The sequence below is a fragment of the Macaca mulatta genome, chromosome 10 (assembly GCF_049350105.2).
Source record: "Macaca mulatta isolate MMU2019108-1 chromosome 10, T2T-MMU8v2.0, whole genome shotgun sequence".
NCBI classification, from domain to species: domain Eukaryota; kingdom Metazoa; phylum Chordata; class Mammalia; order Primates; family Cercopithecidae; genus Macaca; species Macaca mulatta.
In genome coordinates, this window is record NC_133415.1 from 100,093,942 (window position 1) to 100,119,629 (window position 25,688).

The 25,688-nt window shown below is 45.5% G+C and overlaps 1 protein-coding gene across 50 annotated transcripts in view; it reads right to left on the reverse strand.

Annotated features, from left to right (window-relative positions):
- The window catches only part of ZMYND8 (zinc finger MYND-type containing 8), a 148,179-nt gene that overhangs the window by 79,432 nt on the left and 43,059 nt on the right, over positions 1 to 25,688 (reverse strand). For 26 of the 50 annotated variants that reach the window (XM_077951946.1, XM_077951943.1, XM_077951939.1 and 23 more), the window contains 5 exons: positions 22,148 to 22,296; positions 11,003 to 11,146; positions 6,580 to 6,693; positions 2,614 to 2,706; positions 718 to 805 (listed from right to left, as the gene is read on the reverse strand). In XM_077951946.1, the coding sequence (XP_077808072.1) occupies positions 718 to 805; positions 2,614 to 2,706; positions 6,580 to 6,693; positions 11,003 to 11,146; positions 22,148 to 22,296 (588 nt within the window). Of the gene's footprint in view, positions 1 to 717; positions 806 to 2,613; positions 2,707 to 6,579; positions 6,694 to 11,002; positions 11,222 to 22,147; positions 22,297 to 25,688 lie in introns of all 50 variants that reach the window. The other 24 variants (XM_077951941.1, XM_077951945.1, XM_077951938.1 and 21 more) reach the window with 1 other exon arrangement.

Genomic DNA, 25,688 nt, shown 5'->3' on the forward strand with positions numbered 1-25,688 from the left:
TATGTCCATGCAAAGACTTGCACAAGCAGATTCACAGCAGCTTATTCCTAACAGCCCAAAGCTGAAAACAACCCAAATATCCATCAGCATCAACCAGGTAAATGGATGAATGGCGGCATATTGATCGAATGAAAAGAAAAATCAGTCAGCAACAAAAAAAAAAGGAACCACTAATAACACATAACACAGATGACTCCTCAAAATATTACACTGTACGACAGCAGCCAGACACACAAGAGCACTACCTTGGACTCCAATTATATGAAATTCTACAAGAAGCAAAGCTAATCTACCCTAACACAAAGCAGAACTGTTGAGAGGGGTTCCTCTTGAGAGTGGGTTTCCTAGAAAAGGGCATGTAGGAGAATCCAACAGGCTGATAGGAATGTTCTGGATCTTGTGGTTACACATTTGTCAAATTCAACGAACGTAAACATAAAATCTGTGTTTTATTTTATGCAATTATACTTCCATTAAAACAGGGTTTGTAGAAACAACACTAAAAGGTAGCAGCACCATGCAGCCACGAGCCACTTTAGATGTCAGCTCATACCTTAAAATGAACTTGGTCACTGCCTCCTATTCACACATATTAGCACAACCGATACACAAGTATTCTCAGTATGAATTACGAGCCTGATTTTTGATGAAGGGCAGGAATTTGTGCAACACATATACAGCATACTCTCTTTCTTAGGAGTCATCTAAGCCACTCACCCCCATTATAAATGATGCAGTTGTGCAAAATCCACTTTGCATCAGCCAGGAAGGCTTCTGTGCAGCCATACATTTTCTTTTTCGCATTCTGGGAAGAAAAGTGATAGAGCATAATCAGTGAGTCTAGACAAGCCACAGTCAGTGACTCTTGTGTCCCCACATAATTTTTGTAGCAGTCATTTGCCAAATCAATTAGTGTTCTTCCACTCATTTCCCAAGATGCTTCTTTTTAACCTACCACACACCGACTAAAGAATGCTTTTAATTTTTAGATCTATAACCCTATAAAAATGCACTCTTTGAATTTATCACAATAACTGGAACTTTCTCATAGTAGCTGTCATTTATCATGTAGCATCTTCCAATAAACAGGGTAGTTTATTTATTTACTTTTTTTTTTTTTTTGGAGGTGGAGTTTTGCTCTTATCGCCCAGGCTGGAGTGCAGTGGCCCAATCTCGGCTCACTGCAACCTCCGCCTTCTGGGTTCAGGCGATTCCCTTGCCTCAGCCTCCCGAGTAGCTGGGACTAGAGGCATGTGCCACTATGCCCAGCTAATTTTAAGTAGAGACAGGGTTTCTCCACGTCGGTCAGGCTGGTCTTGAACTCCTGACCTCAGGTGATCCGCCCGCCTTGGCCTCCCAAACTGCTGGGATTACAGGCGTGAGCCACCGCGCCCGGCCAAACAGGACATTTCATATATTTTTACATTATTTATTATTAGTCTTATGGTCTCACACAAACCTCACAATAATTTAATGAAGTACTTATTATCATACCCATTTTACAGAAAGGCAAACTGAGGTACAGTAATGTTAAGGAACGTTATCTAAAATTCCACAGCTCTTAACTTATAAAGTTAGGTTTCCAACTCCATCTCTTTTGAATGCCTCCTTTTTCCACCACACCATGAAGGTATGTGCAATTTCCTAAAAACAGACTAGATTTATGGTTTGGGAGTTATCAGGGAAGACAATATGAAGTAATGTTTCTTCCTCATGGATGCATTTCACTGCCCATATTTTGCTGCAAACAGTTTGAAAATCAGCATCAGTTTGATGTGGACAATCTAAAGTGTTCCAAGTATAATTTTCAGCGTGGAATTTCAGCATCAACTTTTAAAACCTTCAGGCATTTGGCCGGGCGCGGTGGCTCAAGCCTGTAATCCCAGCATTTTGGGAGGCCAAGATGGGCGGATCACGAGGTCAGGAGATCGAGACCATCCTGACTAACACGGTGAAACCCTGTCCCTACTCAAAAAAATACAAAAAACTAGCCAGGCGAGGTGGCAGACGCCTGTAGTCCCAGCGACTCCGGAGGCTGAGGCAGGAGAATGGCGTAAACCCAGGAGGTGGAGCTTGCAGTGAGTTGAGATCCGGCCACTGCACTCCAGCCTGGGCGACAGAGAGACTTCGTCTCAAAAAAAAAAAAAAAAAAAAACCTTCAGGCATTCAAGAAATATCCTGATCAGTAGAATAAGTCAAATTCTAAGAAGCCACATCTTTATTGCTAATCTGGAGGCTTCCCAGACACTTAATTTTCTCTTCTTCCTTCCTGCTGCTCTCATTAGCACCTCCGAAAGAAAGAGGAGGTAACGTTCAACTCAATCAAATCACTAACTCTTAGAAGCTATAGCTTTTGCAGGTAAAAAGCTAGAATCACTCGTGAAAGTATTACCAAAGAATTTCAACATTCCACTGCAATCTTGGAAGAATGTTACAAAAGAAAGACATCAGAGAATCAAGAGTTCTTCTATCCAAATAAAGGAGCAATGAAAATGCAGAGAAACAATTTAAGATTGTTATGTCCAACTTGAGATACAGCATGGGCAATGAGGGAAGAGCCTTAGGCGTCTCAGCTGTGGGCTACAATGGTGAGGTTCTTTGATGGAGGCCAACCTTTTCTAATGTACAAAGGTCCATTGGATGGAAGATGTATTCCGCATAGTCAGGGTGCTGTTCCAATGGAACGGGCTTCTGGAATGCATCTGTCTACAAAAGAGAAGATATGCACACCCATCATTACTATGGAGAACCAAGCATTAATGCTAACAAACGGCTTGAAAAACGGAGACAACTTTTCAGATAATAAAGTTCTGAAGGTTTCCATAAAGGATGACCTTGGGGAGCTCCAAATTGTCTACCTTCTAATTCTGCCTGGTTATTGATAATAAAGAGCCCAACTGTGATCCGATTTTATTCTTGGTTTTCAATACACACTCAAGAAACAGATCCTGTCTTCTTACATTAAGATTGACAATTACAGGCCGGGCGCGGTGGCTCAAGCCTGTAATCCCAGCACTTTGGGAGGCCGAGACGGGCGGATCACGAGGTCAGGAGATCGAGACCATCCTGGCTAACACAGTGAAACCCCGTCTCTACTAAAAATACAAAAAATTAGCCGGGCGTGGTGGCGGCGCCTGTAGTCCCAGCTACACGGGAGGCTGAGGCAGGAGAATGGCGGGAACCCGGGAGGCGGAGCTTGCAGTGAGCTGAGATCCGGCCACTGCACTCCAGCCTGGGCGACAGAGCAAGACTCCGCCTCAAAAAAAAAAAAAAAAAAAAAAAAAGATTGACAATTACAATATGCGCTGTAAGTTAAAAAGATGCTTTAACGAAATCAGCAACTTTCTCCTGACTGGTTTGACGTTCAACGATTTATTTGAGAAATTAATGCCTTCTTCAATTTTTCTTCTTGGTCTTTAATTCTATGGATTGACAAGTCTACATGACTCATTCTTTTTGTAAACAGTCATTAGCACATATAATTTAGCCTATGAAAAATCGAAAGTAGGCCGGGCGCGGTGGCTCAAGCCTGTAATCCCAGCACTTTGGGAGGCCGAGACGGGCGGATCACGAGGTCAGGAGATCGAGACCATCCTGGCTAACACGGTGAAACCCCGTCTCTACTAAAAATACAAAAAACTAGCCGGGCGAGGTGGCGGGCGCCTGTAGTCCCAGCTACTCAGGAGGCTGAGGCAGGAGAATGGCGTAAACCTGGGAGGTGGAGCTTGCAGTGAGCTGAGATCCGGCCACTGCACTCCAACCTGGGCGACAGAGCGAGACTCCGTCTCAAAAAAAAAAAAAAAAAAAAAAAAAAAGAAAAATCGAAAGTAATTCCTTGCCACACTCAACATAAAAATTATACCATAGCAAAAAAAAAAAAAAATTGTGCAAACCAAACTAAGCAAACTAGTGCTTCCACTGATTGAGATTGTATTTAAAAAGCCTAATTTGTTAAAGGTTCTCAATTGAAGGGTATCCAATTGGCATGCTCTAAATTTTTTTTTATCATCTCATCAAAATTTCAGAATATAATCTCAAAGCAAAAGCTTCTTTTTTTTTTTTTTATTTTTTATTTTTTTTTGAGACGGAGTCTCGCTCTGTCGCCCAGGCTGGAGTGCAGTGGCGCGATCTCGGCTCACTGCAAGCTCCGCCTCCCGGGTTCACGCCATTCTCCTGCCTCAGCCTCCCGAGTAGCTGGGAATACAGGCGCCCACAACCGCGCCCGGCTAATTTTTTGTATTTTTAGTAGAGACGGGGTTTCACCGTGGTCTCGATCTCCTGACCTTGTGATCCGCCCGCCTCGGCCTCCCAAAGTGCTGGGATTACAGGCGTGAGCCACCGCGCCCGGCTCTTTTTTATTAAAGAAATAAAAACACAGTGACTAGCCCCAAGAATCTAAATTTAGGCCGGGCGCGGTGGCTCACGCCTGTAATCCCAGCGCTTTGGGAGGCCGAGGCGGGCGGATCACAAGGTCAGGAGATCGAGACCACGGTGAAACCCCGTCTCTACTAAAAATACAAAAAATTAGCCGGGCGCGGTTGTGGGCGCCTGTAGTCCCAGCTACTCGGGAGGCTGAGGCAGGAGAATGGCGTGAACCCGGGAGGCGGAGCTTGCAGTGAGCCGAGATCGCGCCACTGCACTCCAGCCTGGGCGACAGAGCGAGACTCCGTCTCAAAAAAAAAAAAAAAAAAATCTAAATTTAGCCCCAAGAATCTACACTTTTGTACAGTAATGGATTTAGACAGCAAATTCTCAGGAGTTCTACAAAGGGTCACCACTAGCCCCTATGGTGCCTTTGTGCAAATCAGGTACGGGGCGCCACATCCGCAAGTTTCTCTAGATTCGTCTGTAGGGGCCAGGCGCAGTGACTCACGCCTGTGATCCCAGCACTTTGGGAGGCTGAGGCAGGAGGATCATTTAAGGCCAGAAGTTTAAGACTAGCCTGGCAACATAGCGAGACCCTGTCATTACAAAAAACCAATAATAAAAAAGTTAGCTGGGTGTGGCGGTGTGTGCATCTATAGTTCCAGCTACTTGAGAGGCTGAGGTGGGAGCATTGCCTGAGCCCAGGAGGTTGATGCTGCAGTAAGCTATGATTGCCCCCTCCAGCCTAGGCAACAAAGCAACAGTCTGCCTCCAAAAAAAGAAAAGAAGGAAGAAGGGAGGGAGGGAGGGAGGGAAAATATTCATCTATAGAAAAAAATGTCATAATATGCTTATTATATTGTCAAAATAATATTACTTTCAAAAACAAGTTATTTTTCTGCCATTTTCCTGAAAAGTATTATGATACATATACAAACCACAGTGGCTATGGTATAACCTGGGATTCAAAACAGGTGGGGCACCTATGTGAGGTACACAACTGGCCAGCCCTGCCCCACATGCAGATTTTCCTCAAGGGGCAAAGGCTGTATATCAAATCCCATCTCAAAATTGAAGGAACTAACCAAAATCTCACCCTCTATGGAAAAGTCACTGATTGAGTTTTCCTTGAAAGTTCCATCATCAGATCTGGGACATACATAAACTGTGTTGTGCTCAGCTTCCTCACTGAAATGGATTTTCCTAACTCCCATGGGAAGGAGCACAAAGCTCCCCTTGCTGGGTGCTGTACAAGGTTTCACTTTGCAACCAATCAGAATTTTCAATCCCCCTCAATGTTTTACTACGTCATTGCCCAAATGATGCAGTTTGGTTCTGTGTCCCCACCCAACCTCATCTCAAATTTTAATCCCTACATGTCAAGGGAGGAACCTGGTGGGAGGTGACTGGATCACGGGGGTGGTTTTTCCCATTCTGTTCTCGTGATAGTGAGTGAGTTCTCACAAGATCTTGTAGTTTAAAAGTGTCTGGCACTTCCCACCCCACTTCTCTTGCTGCCATGTAAGACGTGCCTTGCTTCCCCTTCACCTTCCACCATCACTGTAAGTTTGCTAAGGCCTCCCTAGCCATGCAGAACTGTGAGTCAAATAAACCTCTTTTCTGGCCAGGCGCAGGGGCTCATGCCTGTAATCCCAGCACTTTGGGAGGCCGAGGCTGGAGGATCTCTTGAGGTCAGGAGTTTGAGACCAGCCTGGCCAACATGATAAAACCCCGTTTCTACTAAAAATACAAAAAAAAATTAGCCCACGTGGTGGCGGGAGCCTGTAATCCCAGCTCCTGGGGAGGCAGAGGCATGAGAATCACTTGAACCTGGGAGATGGAGGTTGCAGTGAGCCGAGATCAATCACACCACTGCACTCCAGCCTGGGTGACAGAGCAAGTCTCTGTCTCAAAAACAACAAAAAAACAAAAAACCTTTTTTCTTCATAAATTACTCAGTCTCAGGTAATATCTTTACAATAGTGTGGAAAGAGACTAATGTACCAATTAAACTCCTTTGAGACATACAATTACTACTACAGAGAATTAACTGAATGGCATCATACCTCATGTGTGATTTACACATACTTGAATTTGGGGACACAAGGAGGCCCAAAGAATACGTCAGGTGCCTAAAAAGCTAAGCTATTAACAGAACAAAACATATGTCATTACATTCATTTACGCTTATACCAAGAGGAACTTTCTTCTTACCCCTGGCTGTTTCATTTTCTGAATGGCAAACTTGAGCAGGTAGGATAACTGTTCAATGGTGAGCATTGTCATGGCTTTACTCTGGGTCTCGATGCATTCTGCTACTGTAATTTTCTACAAGTCAAAGTCATACACAAATGTCCGGTTAGAAAAAAGAAATTACCATCCATGTACTGATTTCTATTTTTTCAGCCAACTCACGGACAAAAAGCAATTCTCATCCAAATGAGACTTGTTGTTTCACTTAGCAAAGACTCCTGGAACAAAATGTAACAGATCTACTGGAACAAAATGTAACAGATCTACTGGAACAAAATGTACCATATCAGTGGGTAACTATTAAAAAACCTATCAATCTCTTTCCTTATCAGGAAGCATTTTTAGCTCAGGAAGATGACATGATCTGAGAAAAGATGTGGGGTAGACAGGGGCCTGAAAAATCATCATTATTATAACCTTTAGGTTTCAGGAATGGGATATGAAAGGAAAGGCCAGGTGGGCATGGTGGCTCACACCTGTAATCCCAGCACTTGGGGAGGCTGAGGTGGGTGGATTGCTGGAGCCCAGGTGTTGGAGACCAGCCTGGCAACATGGTGAAACTCCATCTCTACAAAAAGTACAAAAATTAGCCAGGCATGGTGGCACACGTCCATAGTCCCAACTACTTGGGATGCTGAGGTGGGAGGATGGCTTGAGCCTGGGAGGCAGAGGCTGCAGTGAGCCATGATTGCACTACTGCATTCTAGCCTGGGTGACAGAGTGAGATCCTGTCTCAAAAATATATATGCGTAAAAAAAGAAAGTAAAGGCCATGGATGATTTCAGGGTGATTACTTCACAGGATTAACACTTATCAACCATTTATCCTGATCCTCTTAAGGTTCTGGGCTGTCATTCAGGAAACTGACAACGCATTAATTCAATGGCATCACTGATGGAAAGGGACAGACTTCCCTGCGGAAAGATTACAAGGGAAAGCAGTGGACTAATAATACCTATGACTTCATTGTCCATCTCCCTTACTTTGAACCCACCTAAGGCGCTGTGTCAAACTACAAAAGAAGCACAACCTAACCTAACCGTCTATCTCCATGGGCAATAGATATCAGCTCATAAAGGAAACTCCCATCAAAGAAGAGACCTAGAGGAACGTCTGAAACCAGATTCTGCTATGTAAATCTGGTACTATATCTTAAGGCTTCAGAATCCTTATGTAGCAGCAACAACAAAAATAGCAAATTCTGATCATGTCAGGAAACACTCTTTAACCATCTGTGTAGGGAGAGCTGAGAAAAGTTTTCTCCAATTAATTTGGATTCAGTTTCCATTTTTCACATCTCTGGGGCCTCCAAAAGGAACTCTCAGATGTGTCTCGTTGGTTGTCGAGGAAAAGGCCAACACAAGAGTCACTCGGAAGCTGAAAACAGTGCATGACGCACGCATCTATTTGCTTAGCTACCAGAGCCTGCAACATTCAGTCTTCCCAGTTGACTGCCATAACAACTCTTCCCTGGAAGAAATTCAGGGCCCTGAATCTCAAACACAGAGCACCTGTTTGTTTGAATCTGGTTTGTTTCCAGGTAACCTATCCATGGCAAACACTTGGGCTGCCTGCCGAACTATCATTCATTCCCTCTCGCCCCACACTCCTTCTTCCTGGCTGGCAGTGCCTGGTTCCCACAACACAAAAAGCACCACATAAGCAATTTTCAAGGCTTTTTTGTGCAAGGACTCGTGATGCAATACTGACCAATGAGCCCAGGGGCAAATCAGCTGGGGGATGATGGACAAATCTTTCTGCTGGATAAAAAGAGATGTAAGGAGAGACACCCTCCTTTTGGGAGAATTTCTGTCTATCCACACATAATACCTGAACCCCAGCAGCCAATTTTATGGCTTGGAGAACGTGTCACCTCAACAATGAGATGGAAAGCGTCTGGCTCTAAATAAACTCTGGCCTGGCCCTGCCTCTGGGTTCTGATGATAATAAATCCATATTGTTTCAGCCCCCTTCCATCAGGAACTAGTGCTTGCATTAATAACTATTTTTTGTTGGCGGGGCACAGTGGCTCACACCTGTAATCCCAACAATTTGGGAGGTCGAGGTGGGAGGATCGCTTAAGCCTAGGAGTTCAAGACCAGCCTAGGTAACATAGCAAGACTCTGTCTCTACAAAAGACTTAGTAAGTAGCTAGGTGTGGTGGTGTGTACCTATGGTCCCAGGTACTCAGGAGGCTCAGGTGGGAGGATCACTTGAGCCCAGGTGGTCAGGGCTGCAGTGAGCATGATCTAATTACTGTACTCCAGCCTGGGCAACAGAAGAAGACCGTGTCTCAAATAAAAATAAAAGAACTATTATTTGCAGCAAAAGCATCCTATCAGAGCTGCTGTCATCTTTGCAATATCATTAAACAACTGGAAAAAGCTGGCCAAGACCAAAGAAAATCGGTGAAGGTTCCAGATCCCATGACAATGTAGTAGAATGGAGTCAGCCTCTGAGTGCAGAGGACAACGCCGCTGTACGATGCAAACCCTACATATTTCTCCATCTAGAGTAACCCAAAGAGAATAGCAGCCACCTTTTGCCATATTAGAGAGGACACCATTACAGCATCATCGTCATCATATTGATTTGATGTCTACTTTTTTTTTTGTATATTTCTTATTTTTCTCCTCTCCCTACACAAAAGCATGACAGACACTGTCCTATAGCTTGCTTTTTTCCCTACTAAAGGCATCTGGATGATCTTTCCATTTCACACATAGAAAGCTTCCTCATGGCCGGGCGCAGTGGCTCAAGCCTGTAATCCCAGCACTTTGGGAGGCCGAGACGGGCGGATCACGAGGTCAGGAGATCGAGACCATCCTAGTGGCTAACACGGTGAAACCCCGGCTCTACTAAAAAATACAAAAAACTAGCCGGGCGAGGTGGCGGGCGCCTGTAGTCCCAGATACTCGGGAGGCTGAGGCAGGAGAATGGCGTAAACCCGGGAGGCGGAGCTTGCAGTGAGCTGAGATCCGGCCACTGCACTCCAGCCTGGGCGACAGAGCGAGACTCCGTCTCAAAAAAAAAAAAAGAAAGCTTCCTCATTTGAGATCAAACTCCAATGTACCTTTTTTTTTTTCTTTTTTTTGAGACATGGTCTTACTTTATTGCCCAGGCTAGAATGCAGTGGCATGATTACAGCTCACTGCAGCTTCAACCATCTGGGCTCAAGTGATCCTCCAAGTTCACCCTCCCAAGTAGCCAGGACTACAGACACATACCACCATGCCTGGCTAATTTTTTAAAACTTTCTGTAGAGACGGGGGTCTCCCTATGTTGCCCACACAGGTCTTCAACTCCTGGGATCAAACAATCTTCTTGCCTCGGCCTCCCAAAGTGCTGGGATTACAGTCATGAGCCACCACACTCAGCCTCCGATGCATCTTTGAATCCAAGAGACATTCCACATTAAATAATTGTGGAGACGACATTTTTATTTTCAGCAATTCAAAACAAACATCAGAGTTGGGGGTCTCCAAGAACAGGAGCCACCTCAGAATGGTGGAAACCCTAATAGTTGGCTTAATAAAGGGTGCCTGGGCTTTGCTACATAGGAGGCGTACACAGTGCCCGACTACACCCGTGCACTGCTGCCTCCGGCCATCTGCCTAGAAGGTGTCCCCCAAATGGCTGCATGGCTCACTCCTCTCCTTCATCAAGTCTTTCTCAAACTTTAGTGAGACTTTCCCAGACCACCACATTCAAAATGAAAACACTTCGCACCCCTTTGGACTTCCTATTCCCATCCTGAATTTGTTTTCTTCACAGCACTTTTCTTTTAACTCATTATATGAAACATTATTTATTTTGGTTTTTGTCCTTTTCTGCTGGGGGGAAAAAAAAAAAAGATGCATGCCTGTTTTTGTGCACTGTCGAATCCCCAGCACCTAACAGGCACTCAAGAAATACTTGTTGCACAAAAGAAAGCATCAGATGGCCACCACAGGGAACATGCAACCAAACGTGGTCTTCTCAGCTTAGTTACTGCTGATGATTCGATGATGAGGCAGGCAACAACATCCAAGATAGAGAAGAACAGCACGAGATCTTTTCAAAATGTGTGAGCCATTCATGATTTAGGAGTTAACGTTCAAAAAGTTCCTCATAGAAGATGCAGAGATGATTACAGATCTCCAAGGAATCCAAGGACTCATGAGAAACCAGAAATAATATTCCGTGCAATTGTCTTTCCAAGAGCTGCAGTACTGCAGCCACTGCCGGTGGTGGTCGAGAAGCAGGTGACCCGGATAGAACAGGTGGAAAGCAAGAAATTTCTCTTTTCCATCTATCTGGATTATTTGTAAATTTAAAAATAAAAGGAAGAAAGAGAAAGGAGAGGAAACGAGGCAGGTAATGCATTCATTCATCAGGAACTAACCTCACATTCAGGACAAAACCAGTCCCCCTCTGGTTCCGATGTCAGTCTCAGACACTTAGCGTGATAAACCCGGGGACAGAGCTCACAGCAAAGGACTTGGCCTTCCCGGTGACAAACCCAGCAGTAGAAATCATTTCGTCCATCCTGCGGTACAACATCAACAGGGTCTGTGGTGAGTGGCTGCTTCATATAGTAAAACGGACCATGTCTTAGTTCTGACTGAAATGTAGGCAAGAAAGACAGGTTTGGTTTCAAAACAAATGTGCATTCTCAAAAGGAATTTGAACAAGTACATCAATAACAACAAAAGAAAATTACAGTATTTCACAAATTCATTAAAAAGCCAAACTATCTTACGTTACTAAATACTGCATTAGCAAGTTGTTAAAATTATGAAGATTTTTCTTTTTTCTATTTTAAGAGGCCACGATTAAAAGCTGGTATCTAAGAGTCACAAGGCAGCCCTAGCAGAACGGCACACTGCCTACAACCCAGATCTACCTAGGTTCAGATTTTAACTCTACCATTAACCAGGTGCATGACCTTGGACAAGTCTCTTAACCTCTCAGCTTCAATTTTCTCATCTGTAAAATGGAGATGATAATACCTAACACTTACTTCATGGTACTGTGTTGCTGTTAAATGGGGTGATATAATCTATGCCTACTGATCAAAATGCCACCATACTAACAGTGCTAATGTGGTTGGAAGCCCAGCTTACGGAAGTCCCAGTTTACAAAGCCAATAAAAGCGCAGTAGTTTGCCCCGGGATTCTTTAAATGGCAGACATTTAGAGAACAGATCAATAGGGTTTGAGTCACCAAAAAATGGTTATCTTTTTTTTTTTCTTTCTTCAGAGATGGAGTCTCGCTCTGTCGCCCAGGCTGGAGTGCAGTGGAGTGATCTCAGCTCACTGCAACCTCTACCTCCCGGATTCAAGCCATTCTCCTGTCTCAGCCTCCCGAGTAGCTGGGACTACAGGTGTATGCTACCACGCCCGGCTAATTTTCGTAATTTTAGTAGAGATGGGGTTTCACCATGTTAGCTAGGCTGGTCTCCATCTCCTGACCTCATGATCCACCCGCCTCAGCCTCCCAAAGTGCTGGGATCACAGGCGTGAGTCACTGCATCCGGCCAGTTATCTAATTTTTAAGTTTACCCCCAATACATAAAGTGTTTATGAGCCAACAAGAGGCTTCCTAAAGCCATAATTCTTGAACATGGTAGGTCCTTGTTTTTGCCAGGGAGCCATATCTCTTATTTGACATCAGCAATGGCAGAAAGATGAGATGGGTGGCCAACTCATGGGAGCTCGACCTCTTCCTGGTATATTATGGTATATTATGGAATATTATGTTATATTATGGAATCCAGCAAAGCCACACTTGAACACAAAAAGTCACTCAGGAGAAACTCATAATGAAAATGTCTATCAGAAATGAATACGAAATCCTATTTAGGAAGTACATGTGTAAGTCCAGTGGGAAGGGTCAAAACGACATGGTAACTAGCTGTGTGGTCTTAGGAAAGCGACTCAACCCACTTTGAGCCTCAATTCCCTGGCAATAAAACCATGGAGAACAGTTTAGCCACAACCATATTCCCCACCCTCAAATAACTCTCACTGTATAACACGTTTCTTTTCTGTCCTTCAGTAAAACATGATGGTGTCCTCCATAAATATCTTCTATGTTGTTGAGATACTGCATACTTTTTGATGATACTATGAATGGGGATTTACTAAACGGTTATCATTGATACATAGAAATGTTGTCAGATTTCTAATACCGACCTCATATATAGACAGTTCCAATAGTTTATTGACTGAAAATCATATAACTCTAAGTAACACCGGTTTTGTCTTTTCCTGTCTAAAACTAGAACGTTACTTTTTTTTTTTTTTTTTTGAGACAGAGTCTCGCTCTGTCGCCCAGGCTGGAGTGCAGTGGTGCGATCTCGGCTCACTGCAAGCTCCGCCTCCCGGGTTCACACCATTCTCCTGCCTCAGCCTCCCGAGTAGCTGGGACTATAGGTGCCCACCACCTCGCCAGGCTAGCTTTTTGTATTTTTTAGTAGAGACGGGGTTTCACCGTGTTAGTCAGGATGGTCTCGATCTCCTGACCTCGTGATCTGCCCGTCTCGGCCTCCCAAAGTGCTGGGATTACAGGCTTGAGCCACCGCGCCCGGCCCTTTTTTTTTTTTGAGATGGTGTTTCGCTCTTGTTGCCCAGGCTGGAGTGCAATGGCGCAATCTCAGCTCACTGCAACCTCTGCCTCCCAGGTTCAAGTGATTCTCCCGCCTCAGCCTCCTGAGTAGCTGGGATAACAGGCACCCACCACCACGCCCAGGTAATTTTTTGTATTTTTAGTAGAGACAGGGTTTCACCATGTTGGCCAGGATGGTCTCCAACTCCTGGCCTCAGGTGATCTGCCCACCTCTACCTCCCAGAGTGCTGGGATTATAGGCGTTAGCCGCTGCTCCCGATCGCATAATTCTTTAGCCCAGTTATTTCCCTGTGTCATATCAACTTTTAAGATAGAGCTCTACTTGGTTTCCAGGGAATACCAATATCACTGCTACAATATTTTTTCATGTTACATTTTCAGCATGCTGTTGCACACCATCTTCATTTTATCCTGACAATCACCCAAAAAGGTACTAAGAGCACTCCCTAATGAGAAAATCAGAAATCAAAAATGCTCCAAAATCCTTAAGTTTTTGAGCACTAACATGAAGCCACAAGTGGAAAATTCCACATCTGACCTCTTGTGATGAGTCACATATATTATTTAAAATATTGTATAAATTTACCTTCAGGCTATATGTATAAGGTATGTGATATGGTTTGGCTGCATCCCCACCCAAATCTTATCTTGAATTGTAATTCCCATAATCCCCACATGTCATGGGAGGGAGCCAGTGGGAGGTAATTGAATCATGGAAGTGGTTACCTCCATGATGTTCTGGTGATAGTTCTCACAGGATCTGATGGTTTTATAAGGAGCTTTTCCCCCTCTTCTCTCTGCATTTCTCCTTGAAGCAGCCATGTGAAGGACGTGTTTGCTTCCCTTCCCCACCTTGATTTTAAGTTTCTTGAGGCCTCCCCAGCCATGCTGAACTGTGAGTCAAACTGCCTTCCTTTATACACATTACCCAGTCTCGGGTATGTCTTTATTAGCAGCATGAGAACAAACAAACTAATATAGTATGTATGAAACATAAATGAATTTTAAGTTTAGACCAGGCACAGTGGCTCACGCCTGTAACATCAGCACTTTGGGAGGCCGAGACGGGTGGATCACCTGAGGTCAGGAGTTCCAGAACAGCCTAGGCAACATGGTGAAACTCTATCTCTACAAAAAATATAAAAATTAATGCACAAACCTGTGCATTAAGGCATGGTGGCACATGCCTGTAATCCCAGCTACTCAGAAGGCTGAGGCAGGAGAATTGCTTCAACCCAGGAGGCAGAGGTTGCAGTGAGTCAAGATTAGGCCACTGCACTCCAGCCTGGGTGACAGGGCAAGACATCATCATCTCAAAAAAATATATATCTACGTGTTTAGGCTTGGGTCCCATCTTGAGATATCTCACTATGTATATGCAAATATTCCAAATTTAAAAATAAACAAATAAAAACTAAAAAACACTTCTGGTCCCAAGCATGAATAAGGGATACCCAGCCCGTACTAGTCTTACTTGACATGTAGAAAAACTTGGTTACTTGGTTAAAGAGATTTATCTGACCTTAGAGCCCAGAGCAAAGACTCAAACCTGGGTCTCCCAGCACACCCTCTCTTCCCTATAGCCCTCACAAGACAATGCTGAATCCAGGAGAGCCTGTGTTGACTTAGAGACCCCCTCAGAGAACATTATCTGTAATGCAAACTAAGTTCAGCTTAATGCACAAACCTAGAGGGAAAAAACATCTGAAATATAAGATGACTACTAAAAACCTGACAGAAGGGGACATGAACAGCATCCAGAGCACGGGCTCTCAACCTTGGTACTGGTGACACTGGACGCCAGAAAAGTCTTTGTTGTGGGAGACGTCCTATGCATTGCAGGGCAGATAGCATACCTGGCTAGATTCCAGTAACACTCTAACATTGTCACACACATAAAATTAGGACAACCAAAAATGTCTCCAGACTTTGCCCAATGTCCCTTGGAGGGCAAAACTGTCCCTAGTTGAGAACCACTAATGTAGAGGGTCTGCTATCTGCCTAGGAAAACGGTTGCTTTGAATTTATTGTAGGGGTATGCGGATGCTGAAGAGGAGATGGGGGAGGAGCAGCAGGAAGGGGAAGAGAGGGCGGGGAATTCCTGTTGAAAGATAAACTATACATACCAAGCATGCAGAATTATTTCCCTTTTTTCTTTCTTTTTTTTTCTTTTTCTTTTTTTCAGAACTATTTCTAACCTCAGTGGGGTCTTCAAGGATGCTACTGTGGTTTTTGTAAGATAACACTAAGCTGTATTTTCAGTATCTGACTTCTTTTCAGTAAGTTAATAATAGGATAGGAAGAGTTGTTAAGAAGCTAGAAGAATCGGCCAGGCGCAGTGGCTTACGCCTGTAATCCCAGCACTTTGGGAAGCCAAGGCGGGTGGATCACCTGAGGTCAGGAGCTCGAGACCAGCCTGGCCAACATGGTGAAACCCCGTCTCTACTAAAACTACAGGTGGGTGCCTGTGGTCCCAGCTACTCAGGAGGCTGAGGCAGGAAGAAGTGCTTGAACCCAGGAGGCAGAGGTTGTGGTGAGCCAAGATCGCACCATCGCACTCCAGCCTGGGCAACAGAGCGAGACTGTCACAAAAAAAGAGAAGCTGGAAGAATCAAATATGACTGCTCATCTCCCTAACCAGCAACTCAAGTCCTCTCTGTCTGATATTAGCCGAGGTACTGATCCTTCAGAATTAAGTTTCTCCTGGTGCTCCCCTCCCAACCCCACTACCCTCTGGCTGGGGCTGGGTGCCCCTAGGAGGATCCTGAGGACAGCCTGGCTGCTCCATACTCTTTTCAGAAGATTTTCTCCTTTCCTGAAGCAGCAGCAGTTGCTGAGAGCTAGATGCCTGGTTAATCTCCTTATCAATCAGATATTTTCCTTATCTGCTGCTTGTAAGTGTTTCCTGTTCCATAAAAATAATCTGATAACAAATATGGAACATTTTATAAAGGGAAAGCAAATCATTTCTGAGTTATTATTTTTTTCCCCTACATGTATAGTATGTGTTACCAGTCTGATAACTAGGGAAACAGGTTGCAACCTGTGTTATCATGGAATATTTGCAGGTTATTATGGGATACTGCAGAAGAGAAAATCTTCTTATTTCCCTACTCCTTCCACAGGCTGGCTAACAAGAAAATAGAAAAGGCCCTGTCTATTTGCTTCTGGAATACCTTCAATGATACCAGGAAACGGCAAACTTTTCCTATAAAGGCTTCTATAAGGATAGTAAATACTTGAGGCTTTGCAGGCCATTAGGTCTCTATTGCGAATACTCAATTTGGCCACTGTAGCGCAAAAGCACGCACAGATAGTACATAAGTGAATGACTGTAGCTGTGTGCCAATAAAACTTTACAAACACAGGCTTCAGGCAGCATCTGGCCCACAGTCTGTAGTTGCAGACACCTGGTCTACATAAACCAGAGTATGGGTTCTCTGGCTGTGTGTGAACACAAGGTCCATGTGTGGAGTATGAGGACCATAGACTCCAGTTCCTACAGAGGCCACACAGAGGCCATACCTGAGTGAAAAAAACCATAGCTTCACCTCTCATTCTCCTACATCTGGTAAAAGCACGAATACTGTGAAGTATGTAAGAAAAAACCACCTAGCCCTGGAGTGTGAGGATGCACTGGCATTCAACCTCAAAGTGGGGAAGACAGCAGGGCTGGGCAGAGCTCAGACCCAACTTACAGAGGCAGCACCCACTCAGCTCCAGTGATCCAGCGAGTTGGGCAAACACACACACTCCTAGTGTTGCCTGACCTTGGGGAGAAACTGGCAATCCCTGCACTCCCCTGAACTGTCTCAACTGTTAATACACTGTCTCAGCCAAACAAAAGACTTCTGTGGGCCTTGTGCAGTGGTTCACGCCTGGAATCCCACCAATCTGGGAGAATGAAGTGGGAGAATAGCTTGAGCCCAGGAGTTTGAGACCAGCCTGGGCAACAAGACCTTGTATCTACAAAAAGTTAAAAAAAAAAAAAAAATTAGCCAGGCATGGTGGGGCACACCTGTAGACCCAGCTACTTGGGAGGCGGAGGTGGGAGGACTGCTTGAGCCCAGGAGGTCAAGGCTGCAGTGAGCCACAATGACACCACTGTACTCCAGCAGCCTCGGCAATAGAGCAAAGCCCTGTCTCTTTTTTTTTTTTTTTTTCCCCTGATACAGAGTCTCACTCTGTCAGCCAGGCTGGAGTGCAGTGGTGTGATATTGGTTCACTACAACCTCCGAGGTTCAAGTGATTCTCGTGTCTCAGCCTCCCGAGCAGCCGGGATTACAGGTGTGCACCACCACGCTTGGCTAATTTTTGTATTTTTAGTAGAGACAAGGTTTCACCATGTTATTCAGGCTGGTCTCGAACTCCTGGCCTCAGATGATCCGCCTACCTTAGCCTCCCAAAGTGCTGGGATTACAGGCATGAGCCACCAAGCCTGGCCCTGCAAAGCCTTGTCTCTTAAAAAAAAAAAAAAAAAAAAGAAAGAAACAAAGAAAGAAAAGAAAGACTTCTGTGAAATGTCCTAGTTTTTAGGACAATGTGTGGGCCCAAGAAAATAAGTACTAGCCACTCATTCATGATATGTAGACACCCTATACTCAGAGAAGGTGAAGAGGGGCCCCATCATTTCTTTGCTGTATTTGATCAAAGACACACCTAAGGCCATTCTGTACAAATCTGCTGGCACGTTATTTCTCAATCCTTTAATGCAAGGGGAAAAAACCAAAACACCTCCCAAAAGGACGTTTGAACTCAAATGTGTCAGAACTAAAGAGCAGAGTGGTATTTATCTGTAAAGACCCTGACGTCATTTTAGGCAAGGTATTTCTTGCCCCATATACTACAGGACATCCATTTAGCAACCTGACCCTCCTTCACAAAACGCCGGGAGCATCTTCCCATACATTCTCAAACCCTCCAAAGGGTGAAAACACTGGACCAAAGGTCTTCAGAAAATGCATGGTAAACCTTAGGATGCTTTTAAACCCTGAAAATAAAATGTGTTTTAAAGCTCTTCTTTAAACTTCTGGCCCGGTGCAGTGGTTCACGCCTGTAATCCCAACACTTTGGGAAGTTGAAGCAGGAGAATCACTTCAGCCCAGGAGTTCAAGACCAGCCTGGGCAAGAAAGTGAGACCCCATCTCTATAACAAAATCAAAAAACCAACCCGGTGTGCCAAAAGGGGCTGAAAGTCCCAGCTACTTGGGAGGCTGAGGGAAGAGAGAACTGCTTGAGCCGGGGAGGTCGAGGCTGCAGAGCCGGGGAGGTTGAGGTTGCAGCGAGTCATGATCATGTCACTGCACTCCAGCCTGGGCAGCAGAGTGAGAACCTGTCTCAAAAAATAAAAATAAACTTCCCTAAAATTAATTCCTAATATATGATAAATGGGTGGAATAGGGACCAAACTTAAAACTCATCCCATATTTCCACATGGTAATAAAACATCTCTATCCAAATGGAATATGAATTATTTGTCTTTTTTTTTCTTTTTTTTTGAGACAGAGTCTCACTCTGTCGCCCAGGCTGCAGTGCAGTGACACAGTCTCAGCTCACTGCAACCTCTGCCTTCCAGGTTCAAGGGATTCTCCTGCCTCAGCCTCCCAAGTAGCTGGGATTATAGTCCTGAGCAACCACGCCCAGCCTATTTGCTCTTTATAAGGTGCGATTGGCTTGCTTTCTAGAACAATGGAACGAAGAAGAGAAACTAAAGTGAAGAAAGAGAGGAAGACAGTGGAGAATCTTCACATATGCCAAAGTCAAAAGAACGTGGACATGGCAAGAAATTCAGAGACGACAGGGAAGGGTGGGGAGTGTGGCAAACAATCAACCACAGGCCTGTGTCTAAAAGGGCAGGCTTGACTTAGCTCCAGCTGTTGCTAGATTTTGCTGAGTGCTATGGTCTGAATGCTTGTGTGCCTCCCAAATTTCTATGTTGACATTCTAACCCCAAGGTGATGGCATTAGAGAAGTGGGGCCTTGAGAAGTGATCAGGGCCCTGCCCTCATGAATGGGATTAGTGCCCTTATAAAAAGGGACCCCGGAACTTGGTCAGGCGCAGTAGCTCACGCCTGTAATCCCAGCACTTTGGGAGGCCGAGGAGGGTGGATTACCTAGGGTCAGGAGTTCGAGACCAGCCTGGCCAACATGGCGAAACCCCGTCTCTACTAAACATACAAAAAAAAAAATTAGCCAGGTGTGGTGGCGCATGCCTGTAATCCCAGCTACTCAGGAGGCTGAGGCAGGAGAATCGCTTGAACCCAGGAGGCGCAGGTTGCAGTGAGCTGAGATTGCACCATTGTACTCCAGCCTGGGCAATGAGAGAGAAACTCCGTCTCAAAAAATAAACAAATAAATAAAGGAACCCCGGAGAGCCCAGGTACTCAGGACGCTGAGGCAGGAGGATAACTTGAGTGTCTAACTTGAGCAATATAGCAAGACCCCATCTCTTAAAAGAGGGTAGGCCAGGCACAGTGGCTTACGCCTAAGGTCAGGAATTCAAGACCAGCCTGGCCAGCATGGTGAAACCCCATCTCTACTGAAAATACAAAAATTAGCTGGGCATGGTGGCAGGCGCCTGTAATCCCAGCTACGCAGAGGCTGAGACACAAGAATCGCTTGAACCTGGGAGGCAGAGGTTGCAGAAAGCCAAGATCGCGCCATTGCACTCCAACCTCAGCAACAAGAGTGAAACTCCGTCTCAAAAAAAAAAATAAGGCCAGGCGCGGTGGCTCACGCCTGTAATTCCATCACTTTGGGAGGCTAAGGCAGGTGGATCACAAGGTCAGGAGTTCGAGAGCAGCCTGGCCAAGATGGAGAAACCCCATCTCTACTAAAAATAAAAAATTTAACTGGGTGCAGTGGCAGATGCCTATAATCCCAGCTATTCAGGAGGTTGAGGGAGGAGAATTGCTTGAACCTGGGAGGTGGAGGTTGCAGTGAGCCAAGATCATACCACTGCACTCCAGCCTGGGTGACAGAACAAGACTCCATCTCAAAAAAAAAATATTGGAAAACTCAGTTCCTCAGTCACTTGCCATTTTCAAGTACTGAAGAGCCACATGTGACCTGTGGCTACCATCTTCGACATGAGGTTTTTTTTGTTTGTTTGTTTGAGATGGAGTCTCGCTGTCACCCAAGCTGGAGTGCAGTGGCGGCATCTCAGCTCACTGCAAGCTCCACCTCCCAGGTTCAAGCAATTTACAGGTGCACGCTACCACGCCTGGCTAATTTTTTGTATTTTTAGTAGGGACGGGGTTCTTGCCACATTGGCCAGGCTCGTCTTGAACTCCTGACCTCAGGCGATCCATTCGCCTCGGCCTCCCAAAGTGCTGGGATTACAGGCATGAGCCACGGCGCCCGGCCGGACATGAGCATTTTTACAGGAATTGTTTATTTCATATATAGATTGTATGATTATTCTACTTAGCAGAGAAACTGACTTTATGTTTCATTTTTAATATTGCTATTTATGGCATTTAGCTCAATATTCACAACCCTGTGAAATTCATGGTAGTAGTATCATTATCCCCATTTCAGTAGATGAGAAAACCAGGCACAAAAGAGGTTAACTTGCCCACAGCCACACAGCAAAAGCAGGGCTGGCATTTCACTATGTAATTTTGAGAGTGAAAATAGATTCATGCTCAGAAACACACACCTCTCACAGGCCTGGGTATTTAACCGTTGCTACGTCTCCTTCCATGGAAGCAACAATCTTGTTTAATTCAACTTTCCATCCCCAGGGCCCACTCCTCTACTCAATAATGCACAAAATGGATGAATGCATCCCTAGGAATCACTGCTGAAGAACAAGTGGCATCAGAACCAGTGGGACACTGTTTCCTTCAGTGCTATGAGATCTGACTTCATAGTCCAGGGGGATAGATACAATCCACCAGTAAGTCCACTAAAATGCCTCTCCATTTTTGTAATCGGAAGAGTATCTAGCCTGCCCCAGAGAATTCTAAAGCCGGAAGGTCCCTTAGAAAAGATCCAAACAGTGAACGGATTTTTCCTATCTAGCGGACTGGTGCTAGCTGCCAAGGGAGGGTGGGTTCTGGAAAGAATCCCGTGTGCTTCCATGAAAAGGAACTGTGACCAATTACCTAAGTCTGCCCCTGGCAATGCCTCTTAACGGAGACCTAAACCCTTCTTTTTTTTTTTTTTTTTTTTTTTTTTTCCTGAGATGGAGTCTCGCTCTGTCACCAGGCTGGAGTGCAGTAGCGCGATCTTGGCTCACTGCAACCTCCGTCTCTCAGGTTCAAGCGATTCTCCTGCCTCAGCCTCCTGAGTAGCTGGGACTACAGGCGCGGGCAACCACACCCAGCTAATTTTTTTGTATTTTTAGTACAGACGGGGTTTCACCATGTTGACTAGGATGGTCTCCATCTCTTGACCTCGTGATCCACCCACCTCAGCCTCCCAAAGTGCTGGGGTTACAGGCATGAGTCACCACGCCCGGCCTCTAAACCCTTCATTTTACAGATGAGAAAACTGAGGCCAGAAGGGAACTTGCCTCAGCCAAGCAACCACTTCCAGATAGAGCTGAGAACTAGTCCTATGGACATGGCCCAGGAGGGGAAAACTCCTCAGGCCACATGGGAGAAACAGTCCTAAAAGCATGAAAAAAAAAAAAAAAAACTAATACAAGGAAATGCCCCAAACCCTAAAGAATTATATACCCTCATCACATCTTGGGTCCCTGCTCCGTCCCCAAAACAGATCTGAAAACCCACTGGAAATTTCTACACAGGCCCATTTTGAGCCACCTTTTTTTCTCCAAGGCAAATGACAGCCAGTGCAAGGCAGCTAGCTCAATGCCAAGAAAGCTGGCGTTTACAAGGACCCAGAGAGGTTCAGCGCTACTGGCTGGCCTCTGTCCCGGCAGTGAGGACTCTGTTCCAGGCAGCTGCTTTACCTGCTCCTTATTGTTACTGTTCAGTAAGCCAGGTTTCTTTTTCTTTTTAATGGGGCTTGTTGATGTGTCCTGCGGCGAGTGGCCATTGGAAGAATGTGGAGGGCTGGGGAACTTTCTTTTCTGGGCTGTTCTCTCTGCAGAGCCAGGATCTGAAAGAGACACAGGACCACACGTTTTAAAGCAGTCAGGGAGGCCTGGGCCCCACAGCGAGGAGGTGTGGAGGAACAGAGTGTGGGAACAGAGTGCATTCTGTCCCCCAAACCCGAAGCCACTTCAGTGTTCCTCCTCCCAGAATATACGTGCCCCCTTCTTGGCTGTCTGCCTCAACAGTCAGACAAGCATTTCTTCGACCTATATAACATTTTTGTAAAAATCTTAATTTGTTGCCAAGATGCAAAAATCAGGAAACTTCGTGTAATAACCTAGATTTTTCGCTTTTCTTAAAAAAACAGATTAGGAGGGCTGGGCACAGTGGCTCACACCTGTAATCACAGCACTTTGGGAGGCCAAAGTGGGCAGATCACAAGGTCAAGAGTTCAAGACCAGCCTGGCCAAACATGGTGAAACCCCATCTCTACCAAGAGTACAAAAATTAGCCGGGTGTAGTGGCACATGCCTTTAATCCCAGCTACTGAAGAGGCTGAGGCAGGAGAACTGCTTGAACCCGGGAGGCTGAGGTTTCAGTGCGCCGAGATTACACCACTGCACTCCAGCCTGGGCAACAGGGCAAGCCTCCGACTCGGAAAAAAAAAAAAAAAAACAAATTAGGACCTGCAGGGCCCCAAAGCACCAGATAGAGCTGAGTACCCCACTTTTAGATGGAAACATGCGCAATCACCACTCTTCCCCACTATGTCCCTGCTGATGAGACCGACGCCAACCTGCCAAGAGTCACACAGGCACCAGTGTTGTTCTTACCCCAGATAAACATGACTTCTCCATGCCCACGCCTGATTGCAAAAACAGGAAACCAAAGAAGATAGATCAGGAAGGCTACATACTTCAAGGAAATGAAGGCACACATTCTCCTTTGTGGAAAACAACATCATTTATTCGTGTTTAATAGGCTATGTACTGTAACTGTGTGAAAAGAACACACCCCACCCACTGGGAGGTTTCCGTGGCCCCACCGCCACTGGGCCTTGTGTTTGAGACCCTCCTCCAAAAAGATCAATACAAATTACATCCTTGTGGATTCTCACCTGGAAAATGCCAGCCCCACTCTTGTTCATGCACCCCTTGTTTTCATCTTTCAGCATTTCATTTAAACACATGTACACTTCAGTCAAGCACACTGGCTCACACCTGTAAACCCCAGCACCTTTGGAGGCCAAGGCAGGCGGATCATCTGAGGTCACAAGATCAAGACCGGCCTGGCCAACATGGTAAAACCATGGTAACAAGATCAAGACCAGCTGGGCCAACATAGTAAAACCAGTCCTCTGTTTGCAGATGTTTGTTTCAAGTGCTTTGGGTACAGCCCACAGTGCAGTCATCTTGCCTTTGCTCCTTTTCCACTGTATTTGTAGAAAGTGTTTCTAGAGGAGACTGTTGGATCAAAGGCCAAGTGGAGAAAAAGTTTTCACGAACAATGGCGGGAGGTCACGAGATCAAGACCAGCCTGGCCAACATGGTAAAACCCCGTCTCTACTAAAAATACAAAAAAAATTAGCTGGGTGTGGTGGCAAACGCATGTAATCCCAGCTACTTGGGAGATTGAGGCAGGAGAATCCCTTGAACTAGGGAGGCAGAGGTTGCAATGAGCTGAGATCATGCCATTGCAACTCAAGCCTGGGCGACAAAAGTGAGACTCTGTCTCAAAAATGATAATAAAAAAAAAAAAACACATGTACACTTCTACTACCATCCACTCAGTCTTCACCTCCAAGGACTTGAATCCACCATGCCGCATGGTGGTCTTGGTAACTTAGGGACGACGTAATGACACAGCCTGGTGCAACTGACATCCTGAGGAACGAAAGCTACGAATACCACAAGAGGGGTGAGCTGTGCCAAGACCACAGGAGGATGGGGTGGGATGGGATGTGAAATCCGGAAAGATGTCAATTACCAAAGACGCTCCTGCCCCAGTTTTATCACTCAGCATGTAGGCTGCGTGGTGCACCTGTCTCCCTGCCTGCAGCAGTCGCGGACGGCAGACTGACAGCATCCAATGTGCTTCACGCAAGGCCTCCTAGTGGTTGATTTTGGTGAAAAGGCAAAGCATCTTCCAGCAGATTCACAAAGGAAGACAGAGAACTCTTTCTCAAAACCCAATCCACGGGATGGAACTCTCCAGCCTCACCGTGAAAGCTTCTGGACAATCCTGAACAAATATTCAGGGTGCTGTGTGGAGACCCAGTCATGAGTAGAAATTAAATGCTAACAACAGGTACCTTGAGAGTGAACAGACCTGAGAGTCCAGAGATCAAACCACAGACATCAAAAGGGAGGCCCAGAGAGCCCAAAGCACTGGACCAAAGGCACACAGCAGCTAGTTAGTGGGAAAACTCACAAAAAGAGACACAGAGGTCAGCCTAGCCAACATGGCGAAACCCCGTACTTTTGTACTGAAAATACAAAAATTAGCAAGGCGTGGTAGCGCATGCCCATAATCCCAGCTACTTGGGAGGCCAGGGCAGGATAATCACTTGAACCCTGGAGTCAAGAGGTTGCTGTGAGCCAAGATCACGTCACTGCACTCCAGTCTGGGCAACAGAGCGAGTCTCCCTCTCAAAAAAAAAAAGAGAGAGAGAGAGAGAGAGGTGCAGCCCGGGGTGAGCACATTCCCCCAGAGAAACCTCCCACATGGGTCCTCACCCGACTTCCACCACTGTTCCTGAAAACTTTTTCTCCACTTGGCCTTTGACCCAACAATCTCCTCTAGAAACACATTCTACAAAATAGTAGAAAAGGAGCAAAGGCAAGATGACTGCACTGCAGCACTGTGGGCTGTACCCAAAGCGCTTGAAACAAACGTCTGCAAACAGAGGACTGCTCTAAGAATAGATTACAGTTACATGGTCGGACACGGCGCTCACACCTGTAATCCCAGCACTCTGGGAGGCCGAGGAGGAAGGACTGCTTGAGCCCAGGAGTTCGAGGGTATTGTGAACTATGATCATGTCGGAGCACTCCAGCCTGGGTGAAAAAGAGAGACACTGTCTCTGAAAAAAAATTTTTTAATTAAAAAAATGTAAAACTTATTTAAAAAGATTAAAAAACACCTGGGCAACATGGTGAAACCCTGTATCTACAAAAAATATAAAAATTAGGCTGGGGGTGGTGACTCACACCTATAATCCCAGCACTTTGGAAAGCTGAGGCAAGCGAATCACCTGAGGTCAGGAGTTCGAAACCAGACTGGCCAACATGGTGACACCCCATCTCTATTAAAAATACAAAAAACTAGCTGAGTGTGGTGGCACTTGCCTGTAGTCCCAGTTACTTGGGAGGCTGAGGCAGGAGAATCGACTGAGCCCAGGAGGCAGATGTTTCAGTGAGCCAAGATTGCATGACTGCACTCCAGTCTGGGTGACAG